This window comes from Mercurialis annua, linkage group LG8 (genome assembly GCF_937616625.2).
Source record: "Mercurialis annua linkage group LG8, ddMerAnnu1.2, whole genome shotgun sequence".
In the NCBI taxonomy this organism is placed as follows: Eukaryota; Viridiplantae; Streptophyta; class Magnoliopsida; order Malpighiales; family Euphorbiaceae; genus Mercurialis; species Mercurialis annua.
The window spans coordinates 32,847,090-32,858,372 of NC_065577.1; the positions used below are offsets into that span (position 1 = coordinate 32,847,090).

The 11,283-nt window shown below is 32.1% G+C and overlaps 2 protein-coding genes and 1 pseudogene across 3 annotated transcripts; all 3 read right to left on the reverse strand.

Moving 5' to 3' along the window:
- Positions 1–1,277: 1,277 nt before the first annotated feature.
- LOC126659828 (uncharacterized) lies at positions 1,278–2,351 on the reverse strand (annotated as a pseudogene).
- Positions 2,352–3,562: 1,211 nt separating this feature from the next.
- Positions 3,563–9,734, reverse strand: LOC126659823 (uncharacterized). 2 transcript variants are annotated; one of them, XM_050353152.2, is made up of 6 exons: positions 9,486–9,734; positions 9,181–9,371; positions 9,019–9,064; positions 6,676–6,758; positions 6,443–6,559; positions 3,563–3,825 (listed from the first exon to the last, which is right to left on the reverse strand). In XM_050353152.2, the coding sequence occupies exons 1-6, from the start codon at positions 9,685–9,687 to the stop codon at positions 3,754–3,756; spliced, it is 711 nt and encodes a 236-aa protein (XP_050209109.1). In that variant the 5' UTR covers positions 9,688–9,734; the 3' UTR covers positions 3,563–3,753. The 2 variants fall into 2 exon arrangements, with proteins under 2 accessions (XP_050209109.1, XP_050209110.1); XM_050353153.2 differs by having other exon boundaries at positions 9,481–9,570.
- Positions 9,735–9,955: 221 nt separating this feature from the next.
- On the reverse strand, positions 9,956–10,560 carry LOC126659824 (probable histone H2B.3). The gene has a single exon (XM_050353154.2). The coding sequence runs from the start codon at positions 10,483–10,485 to the stop codon at positions 10,054–10,056; it is 432 nt and encodes a 143-aa protein (XP_050209111.1). The 5' UTR covers positions 10,486–10,560; the 3' UTR covers positions 9,956–10,053.
- Between the last annotated feature and the right edge of the window lie 723 nt (positions 10,561–11,283).

The following is an 11,283-nucleotide window of genomic DNA, read 5'->3' on the forward strand; positions in this document are numbered from 1 at the left end:
ATTTATATGTGTATATGTTTGTTTTTTAAACCTATAAATGCTGGCTGTTAACAGTTTTAGTTTTTATAAATTCAGTAATTTTTTAGTAAACTGTTAACTTTTGGAGACCTATTAGAAAACTTTAGAAATATTTATTGGTTATTTTTGGTAACCATTTAGTAAACCTTTAGTAACCTATTAACAAACCTAAATCAATAGTATCCGATTTAAATAGTTTTATTATCGGTGAATATTAGGAAACCTGTTAGTAAACGCTTTTAAAAATTTTGGATATCTTAACATTATATTTGGTAAGCTAATAGTAAATTGTTAATAAACCTTTATATAATATAATAACAACAATAGTAATTTTCTACTTATTGTAATTGACATTGGGTAATCTATCAATGCACTTTGAGTAACCTATTAGTAAACCTATAGGAATATTAAAGGGATGTAAAATAAATTTTATTGGTTAACTTTTGAAAATATATTAGAAAACTTTAGGGATGTTTATTGGTTATCTTTGGGTTACCTAGTAGTGAAAGTGTAACCTATCAGTAAAAGAATTTGGTAACCATTTAGTAAAATTTTAATAACCTATTAACAAACGTAAAATAATAGTATCTCGATTTAAATTGTTTTATTATCGGTGAATATCAGGAAAATTATTAGTAAACGTTTTCAAAAATCTTGGGTATCTTAATATCACACATATTGTTATAGTATACTGATACGAAGTGTTATTATTGGTGAATTTTGGGATATATATTAGTTTCCATTGGATATCCTGATAGTAAACACTTAAAATTTTATTAGCAAATTTATAGTAAAGGTATTCTTACACAATTTGATTTACTATTGGTGAATATTAAAAAACCTAGTAGTAAATCTTTTGGAAACTTTTGTTAGTTTAATAGTAAATGTGCAATAATAGTATAAAAGAAAAATAAAAGAATAACTATTAGGAAGCAACCCATTTTTAAGCATTTAAAAATAAAAATTACTAACGGTTTACTAAACATTTGTTTACTGTAAGTTCACTAACAGTTTACTAATAGTCTACTATCGGTTTACTTAAAAATAAAATTACTATGTTTTATTTTTAAATTATAAAATGTTAAAATGAATTATTACTTAATTCACTAAAATTATCAACGCACCATTAGTAAACCATAAGTTAACCAACAACAAAACCATTACAGATACACAAGTGAAAAAAAATTACATAAAAAAATCAAGAGCATCATCCAAATTAATTATAAATTTACCAACGGTTACTTTAATGTTCACTAACGGTATTACTAATATTAAAAATATTGGTTTACTATTTGGTAAACCAACAACAAAATCATTACAATCATAAATTATAAAATAAAAGCACAAAACATAACGGTTTTAATTTTTCTCGTTCGGACGGATACTCCATTTTTTTCCAATTCGGATCTCTCTATTGTAGCATCATTGGAACGAAGAGCTTCCGCCACTGTGCAATCACAACGCTTCGCCGCTTTCTGTTTCTGACTAACTTGTAAGTTCTACAAAATCAAGAAACCTAAAACCATAATCGGTGATAAATTTAAATTACTAGTTCAAACGAAACAAACATTACAATTCAAATGAAATCAAGAAAATAAACCTCGCCAGTCGGATCAAATCCATTTAATTATCTAATAATTCCTTCCATTTTTTTAAAAGCATCAGCAAATGTAGCTTCACTGCTTCTACCTATTATAAATTGTTTAAACGACCCAACTCTTCTTGCATTCTTTAACTCATCAGCAAACCCTAATTAAAAAATGTAACACGTTAAATCAATAATAGTATTAGAAATTAAAATTAGTTAGCAATAATGGTGATTTAGGCACGATAATTACTCATAAGAATTGATTCTGTGGAGTCAGTGGAGTCTGGTTTCTTTCATGTGAAGACGCCTTTGATTGAGCCCATCCATGCCGAGAGCGGCGGTGAGGCGGAGATAAAATCGTGCTGTTGTGTTAGACGGTGGTGGAATTTGGTGACCGGTGCTGTGACTGTAGTCGGAAAAATAGAAAAGGGATTTGATTAGGTTTTGTTTGGAGAAATTAATAAGGAATATTTTAACAGTAAAAAAAAGAAAACAAAACAAAGAGATATGCAAAAAAGAAGATGAAGATCGTAAAAAAAGAAGGAGATAGGCCGGATAGTAACAGTGAGAATAAATAGGTTTTTGGTGGTGTTGGGTCTAATTTTCTCTAATTCTTATTGAAAAGACAACCACATTTTCATTCCTAAATAAATTTTGATAATACAAACATAACAATAAAATCTTTCATTCTCAATCTCATTCCTCACTTGTTTTTAACCACAATTATTTAGTTATAATAAACAAACATTCAGTGCCTGTTTGGTTCAGCTGTTTCTTATAGCTGGTGGCTGTTAGCTGTTGTTGATAGCTGTTAGCTGTTGGCTGGTAGCTAGCTGATAGATCATGAGTGTTTGGTGAAATTCAATTAGCTGTAGCTGTTTATATATAAAATGACCATAAAGGGCATAATTTTTATTTTTATTTATTAAATTATGAATATATTATATCATATATTATTTAATAAAAATATTAAAAATTATTTTTTTTATAAAAAACAATATTTAATTGAAACTTATTTAGATATTTTTTAATAAATTTATAATAAATTTTTAAAAAAATTATTAAATTATAGTTGTTTTAATATAAATAAAATAATTTTATATAATTTATAAATGATTAGAGTTAAAAATAATTTAAATAATTTTATATATTAAAAAAATGATATGTTCTAGTAGGGGTAATTGTGTATAAATAATTAAAAATATTAAAACAGCTATCAGCTGTTGGCAAAAAGCTCCAAAATGGAGTTTTTCAAATAGCAGCTGTTGGAGGTTCAAAAAGCTCCAAAAGCTCTAAAAAAAGTTCTCACCAAACACTTTGGTACCTAGGGATGGCAATGGGGCGGGGTGGGGATGGGGAAACCATCCCCATCCCCATCCCCGCGTCTATGGGGAATCCCCATCCCCGTCCCCATTTAATTAATGGGGATAAAATCATCCCCGTCCCCATCTCCATGGATTCCCCATCTCCATGGGGATCCCCGTTCCCCGTACAATTAAATATAATTTATAAATAATTTTATTATTTTCATAAGATATTTAAAAAAAATCATTATAGAAAATACTATTACCTTTTATAATATTATATATTTATAACTAAATAGAAACTAATAAAAAAAATTATGTTAAATTATTTAAAATTATAAATAACATACTAAAACTTATAATATAATATAAATATACATAGATATAAATCGGGTCCCCATGGAGACGGGGATAGGGATTCCCATGGGGTGGGGACTATGCTCCCCGTCCCCTCCCCATCTCCGTGGTTGGGGAATGATTTTCCCCCATCCCCGTACCCATGGGGGTAATTGGTGGGGATTCCCTGCCCCATTAGGGGCAGGTCCCCACGGGGAACGGGAAATCCCCTCTCCATTGCCATCCCTATTGGTACCAAACACCCCCTATCTACCACTTGATTAAAATAAAATTAATTAATTTTATTGACCGGACCTGCCTACAATTAAAACAAAACCCTTTAAATCAGACAAAAAAGATTGTTACAAATCAAAATGTTTGAACGAACATTGCAACTTCAATTTAAAAAAATAAAGAACATTGCATTATCTGACATTAACGCTAGTTATGGAGTTAATAAGGAAGATAAGTAAATGTACAGAAATGGCACAGTAGCCTCCGTTAATCTCAAATCTCACCAGTTCCAATAGGCTGCCTTGAGACATCACCAGATGCCCATGCTTTATAGTCTTTCACAAGCTACACCAAATTTCCAACAAATTATTTTAAAAACAACACTTCGTCAAGGAAAATACAAACTAAAATTTACAAAAATATTCGGTTGATTTAATCATATTGACTTGCTACAAAATGACATAATGTAACCAAATTAACACATTAATTTATATATCAGTTTCCAGGTCAATTAGGGAAATCAAATTAATATCGAAAAATCTAACATCAATCATATCCAAACCAATCTTTTTCAACCATTTTAATCTAACCAGAAAGAACTTCAGTTTGATCTAATTCAGAAAAATGTTGTTATTCCTGTCATGATTTTGAACAAGTCATTGAAATGACTACCATCATCATCCCATCTCATCTTTTCCGATTAAGATAGAAAAATAAATAAATCACTTAGACCTCTTTACTAATAAATTCTTAGTTTCCCATGATACTTTTGTTTAATGTAGCTTCAAATTCATTGTCTCGTAATCTAATTGTGATATTTATTAAAGTGTAACATGTTCTACTAGAGCCTGAGCTCATTTCTTGTTATCATATTCGCAACCCATCTATCAGAGTACTGAGTACAGTTCCTGAAGTTCGAAACCTAAGAAGGACCTATGCACAAATAGAAACATATGGTCAACTGTAATATGCTGAGTGTAGAGCCAAAGACATGACAACACTATAATGCAAATAATGGCACGATTGAATAAGTAGTTTGCCACAACAAAATTCAAATAAGACTTGAGTAACAATTTTCCCTCTCAACTAGCAGCTCATGGTCAATTAACTTTATAATTAATCAGTCCTTAAAATTTGTCAATTTTGATTAACTGGTCCAAATTTGTCAGTTTGAAAACAGGTTTAGAAGATAATTGACAAAAAACTCACAGGCTGATTGATAAATAAATGTTGGAGCAACTGATTATGGACTACAAGTTCAAGGAGCAAATCGGCATTTAAATTTTTCAAACCAACTAGTTTCAGTGTTTCACAGCTTGCTCCTACACCGCTCAAACTCAAATTGCCACACTCAGATTGCTATACCACTCACACTATGCTTCACTCTCCTCGGTGCTTACACCACTTACTATCTGCTTCACGCAATTTGCTCTACAATAAATGTGCAGAACTCACAAAGGAACAAGGTTCATTTTACCCCCCAAATTTGGAACAAAAGATTGAATAAGGTCAAACTCGTGACTTTGGACAAAAACACCCATAAAATGCGCATTTTGGCTCGCTTTACCCCACAGCTCCAATTTGTATATCACGCTACTATAATGTTCAATAAATTATCATGAGGTGACAGAAAACTGTCGGAGTGTTATGTACAAATTGCAGCTGAAGGGGTAAAACGAGGCAAGACGTCATTTTGAGCGTACTTTTGTCCAAAGCCACGAGTTTAGTCTTATTTAATCTTCTGTGTCAAGTCCAAAGGAAAAATGAACCATCGTTGCACACAAAATAAACTCATAAGCGCATATATGGTGCCTTCTCTAATAACTTTGTCATTTTAGGACCTTTTTGTTGTTATCACTGTAAAATGGGAATGGACCTTGTCATCTAATGGTGATCAATTATAAAGTTCAGTTCTCTGTAAAGGAAAAAGGAAGTCATATACAAGTTGACAAAGTTCATGCATGGAGTTATAAGCTATTTCTTGAAAAATGATGTGTATGCATTTCATTATCAACATGCTACTTAATTTTTAAAGTCTACTTTTAGCATAGTGCTGATGTGAGTAATAAAATATTTAAAAATTGCAATATCGGCAGAATTTTTTAAGTCCGCCACAAAACGTATCTCATTATCTACATGCTACATATTTAGAATATATTTTTGGCTCTACTTTGCATCGACAAGATGCTCTCTCATCAAAAGAAAAAAAGTGAAGAGGATGATTGAATTTTAAAACATGCATATGAACTTTTATTGGAAACTTAGCTTTTACTAATCTTACTTCAGCTTCATAAAAGCTGTTCTATCCAGTATCCACAATGAACAAGATCTGCTGGTCGCTTTTTGAAAACCATATAATAAACCATAGAAGCAGGTCAGTGACAGACATTGACAACCAAGATCATGATACGTCAACTGTGCCACAGTAGGAATAATAAATTCAAATGAAAAAATTTAAGCTTAGATCTGAGAGGAGGTAACTTTTTCACCTTATATCATCATATGACCTCATAGGTGTATATCTTATACATCATGAACGTCCCTAGTTTTGAAAACAATCCAACTTATGCATGTATACTTTATATTTAAGGTAAAATGCAAAATATAAATTCTCAAAAGGCTCAAAGGTCCACAGTCGAAACATTTGTTAGGCAGAAGAAAATATGGCTCCAGAAAGAAAAAGGAAATGGAAAAGTAGTGGGTGATATGCAGACCTTGGACTTCAGTATAATCATACATGAAGTGTACCTCCACAAGTAACCATCATATACATTTTGAGATTTTAATGGGCACATGCATATGTAAGAGCTATCAGCATACTAAAAGAATGCAATCTATTTCAAGACATGCCCAAATTGTGAATACGTTGTGATTAAATTTTATAGCAATTTCTAGTGAGCATACCAAGTAGCTTATAGTTTCATTTATTCATAAGCAATTCTCACAGAGATGTCCAACAAACCTGTGCCATAAAGCGGGGAAGCATCAGCCCAAGTATTTGTTCAAGGATTCTTGTCCCAGTTGATTCTATAGCTTGAACTGGAATTGCACTAAACGCAAAAGGAACCTCAATGCTAACCTGAAATTAAATATCATTAGTTAAAACAGTAACAAAAAAATGAATCTACAATTTTAATGAACATATGGTTATTTAAGAAAAACTATGCAATTCATTAAACATAATCCAACCAGTACCTCGATGACTGCATCAGAAGTAAGTTGTTCCACGGATGAGTTGTTTTGCCTGCTATCACAAGAGATATAGTTCACCATTGAAGCTGCATTCCCATACTAAACCAGTGTCAGCTCTCCTGAAAACAAGTGTTGCATGTATTTTCAGAATTCAGATGCTAATCCTAATTTATGACTCATCTTCCTGAAAAATAGTCCTTTTACAAACATGATACTCCCTCCGTCCTATAAAAAAGGAAAAAAATTGACACTTTTATTGTCCTATAAAGATAGAGAAAGTAACTGCATGTAATGTTAGCTATAGATAAAACTATTGATGTCCTGATAATCTTATCATATGCATTACATGTAGCGACTATGATTTTTTATATCGCCAATCCAAAATGATTCATTTTAAAAAAAAAGGGGTATTTTAGAAGTATATTAATAATTTAACTATAACTAGTTACTTTTTTAATTCTTGTGAGTGTTATTTTTTCTATCTTTATGGGATGGAGGGAATATATACGATCAAGATCTTGAAGAGGGCCCTCACTTCACAAATACATATGGATTTATATAGTCCTCATTTTAGCAGCAAAGTTGACAGATACATACGTGTAAGACAATATGTGCACTGCTAAAACAACCCAAGAGTTGAGCATTAAAACTAAATGGTACAGCAATATATGACTTGCACACAAGGTGAACATACTGTCCAAACAAGTTTGAACTTCAATGATGCCACTAAATACCAATATGAAAATTACTTGATCAATAGCATTAAAAATCTATAGCCCAGATAACAGTACAGTGCAATCTTTCATGTAGATAGAAGATTGTATTTCTCTTTTCTGATTTCTGTTTTGTCAATTATAAATATTCCGCTATCAGTAAGAATATCACCAATGTAATCATTGTCCTTTCACTCCTCTAAAAATGGTTTTCAGAAATTTATTTTCAGGTAGAGCCATATGAAAAAGTATCCTCAAAATCAACACATGGTTAGAGACATTGAGGATATGTAAGAAGCAAATGCAAAGACTCCCATTACCTCCAAAGCATGGACTAATCTCTAATTCTAGATGGCAACTCTGCTCTCAATAATTTAATAGAAAAACCATACTCTTTAACTCTATTTTATTCCTTTATATTTTTTGTACCGAGTACCACATCAAGTGGGTGCAACTTGGTAAGGCAACAATTTCAGAAACAGAAAAAGATAGATAATGCAGGCTCTAACATAATTAAATCTGTTATATAAACAATCAATCCAAAAGTTTAGATTGTTAGGTGAACCTCCAACTATGAAGTCCAAATAGTTTTATTATCTCTAACGCAACTTCGTACGTGAATGCCCATTGAGTTTGAAATATGAACAAACACAAATTCACCTAATCTCATCAAACATCTACTTAATAAAATGAGAGTTGCCAGGAATTGAACTTTATTATTTCTATTGCAGACTCTATGATACAATATTAAATAACTAACCAATGAAAAAAAATTAAAAATTGTTAGGATATACTCTAACCATCTTTATTATCTCTAACAATCTTCAAGGAGAAAATTATGGAGAAGAAAGAAATAAGAACCAAGTTTAACAGAAGCTAACCATTTTCTCCCAAGTTGAAACAGGAAACAAGGAAGCAGAGATTAACAGCCCTGACTACTTTCCACAACAACACAAATATCCAACACCGAACACAAATTTCTAATCACTGGTATATTACCTAATATGAAATGAAGGGAAAGCAGTTTGTTTAACCATCAATAATCATGAGTAATCTGTACACATCTAATGTATTAGATCTAATTTTTAGTTTTTAAAATTTCTTTCAGAACAGCAAAAGGAAATGAATTCCTCAGCTCCGAGCCATATCTCAATATGGATTTATTCAGAAGTAAAAGAAGAGTACAGCTCTTTTAATTCTATACACACACACTAAAGCAAATATATGAATGCTTTATGCACTTGTATACTATAACCATAATTTAGAACCTAAACTCTACATGAATAAAATAAACCAAGACTAATTTGCTGAAGTCAAAACATTGACAGAACTAGTCATACGCAAGCTACAGCAATTTAATTAAATGTACACCGTAAGAAGTTCCAGAAGTAACTAATTCACACAAGGATCATCATGGGAAAAACCAAGAGGAATCAGAAAAAAAAAACTGGACTAATATATATTCTATTGTTGATAGCATTCCCCGGTCTATAAATAATGTTGTTATGAAATGCACATATCGATTCAACTCAAATTCTCAAGTGAAATCACATATCAATGCAAATCAAGCCTCTTTATCCGCACCATTTTAAAATCAAATGATTACGATATATACTTGAAGGGAAATGCTTACCATCAAACTTGTCATTCTGCGCAACCACCATAGGTGATCCCTCAAGCTGCCACCAGTCAAACAAAAACCAAAGAAATCATGTTTCACACAACCAAAGCACCATAAGGAAAACAAAACATATAGAACAGTTAAACACAAATGCCGTCTAGTTACGACCATTACCTTACAAGAAAGAAGGTTAATGCAACAACCATTAGGCTGCTCTTCAACTCTAACAAGCAGAACAGGGCAAACCTCAAAAGCAAAGAATTTAAACTTATACACATAACACCTAAACGTGTTGTCGTCTATTCTCTCTATCCTCTGCGCATCCAATACCGAGTATTGACTTGCTGGCAAACTCATATACTCAACTGCATCAACAATTTTCAAACATTTCTCTTAATTTCGAAAAATCTTAGACATTATTTTAACAGAAAAAACAAAATTAAACACTAAAATGCTGATAATAAATTTGCTAACATTACTTAGAGGACGCCCGAGTTGCTGAACCGAAACGGACTCTTTTCGCCGAGCAATGAACCTCGCTTTGGGAGTTGAATTGACTGAAACAACGCGAAGAATTGAAAGTTTCGGAGATAAATTTAAGTTTAAAGATAAATTTCTTCTAGGGTTTCTTGATTCAAACCAAACACATGAATTTAAGCTTAAAGAACTGTTTGTTGCCATTTTTGTCAACTAGCTAAACCGATAACATTTCAACTGCTCTTCTACATCTTTAAAAGGAAGCTTGTGGTGCAGGATAACACCATAAGTCGCTGTACAGGATGACCGGCACATCTTAGCATAACACGGTCTTTAATTCTAAAGTGCGCCTATTGTGGGTCCCATCAAATTATTAAAAATAAATTATGCAAAAAATCGAAAAAAATGCAAATAAAATATCTGCTTCCTGTTCTTAATCAAGAGGAAAATTATTGACTTAAAGAAATGAAAATTAGGAATTCAAATCATAAATTTCATTAAATTGAGCAAGAAACCCAAATCATTTACATCGAAAAGGAAAAACTGAAACCCTAACCCTAACCCTAATTTTCAAGAGCTAGTAAACTTGGTGACAGCCTTAGTCCCTTCAGAAACAGCGTGCTTAGCCAACTCTCCAGGCAAAACTAATCTCACAGCAGTTTGAATCTCCCGAGAAGTAATGGTAGGCTTCTTGTTATACCTAGCAAGTCTTGAGGATTCTTGAGCAAGTTTCTCGAAGATATCGTTGATGAAGGAGTTCATAATGCCCATGGCCTTGCTGGAAATACCAATGTCAGGGTGAACTTGCTTCAGAACTTTGAAAATGTAGATCTTGTACGTCTCCACGCTCTTCTTCGTTCTCTTTTTCTTCTTGTCGGTGACGGAGGCTCCTTCTTTCGGAAGCTTTTTCTCTGCTCGTGGCTTCTTCTCCGCCGCCGCTGCTGGTGTTTTCTCTGCCGGCTTCTTCTCGGCTGGTTTCTTCTCCGCTGCCTTTGGTGCCATTGCTTCGAATTCTAGGGGGTTTTGATTTCTTGAGATTTTGAGATTATTTTGAATGATTTCGATGAGATGAAAAAGTTTGGTGGTTGTTTTGTTTATATAGGGAGGGATGATGGGATGTGATTGGTTGGTTTTGTGTCATGCGGATTGCTGACGTGGGTGGCTGGATTTATGTAGGTGTATATGGACGGGTGAGATGGTTTTCGTAAAGGAGGGGATTTTGAAAATTGAAATTGAAAAGTATTTTTGTTAGCGTGCGAGTTTTGCGCCTTTTGCAGTTTCGCGGTCTTCTTTATGTGGATTTTTTGATAAAGCCCACCAACATCTGCGACCCATGAATGAGACTCATCGATATAAGTCCAAAATAATAATGAAAATATATTAAAAAAACAAATCCAAAAATTAAGAATTTTTATATAAAAATTCTTAATAACTAAAAATAATACATAAATTAAACATATAAAATTCCTATTTGAATTAGAAGTTTCAAATAAAATAATAACGTGAGAGATTACTGTAAAAAAAAACTTAATTACTTGAAAATATCCCACCTTGTATTTTTTGTGCGTTTATACCTCGACCTAAGAAAAATTTCAATTATACCCTATTTCGGGTTTTTCGTTTTCACCTCTACCCCAACTAAGGATACAATTGACGATTTAAATAATTTAAGGATAAAAACGTTAATAACAAATAAATAGAAGGATTTTATCATATTTATTTTTATTTGAACAAATACAAACAAGTCCTTAAATTTTACAAGAATTTAAATAAATTCTAATGATTAATTTTTTTAACATG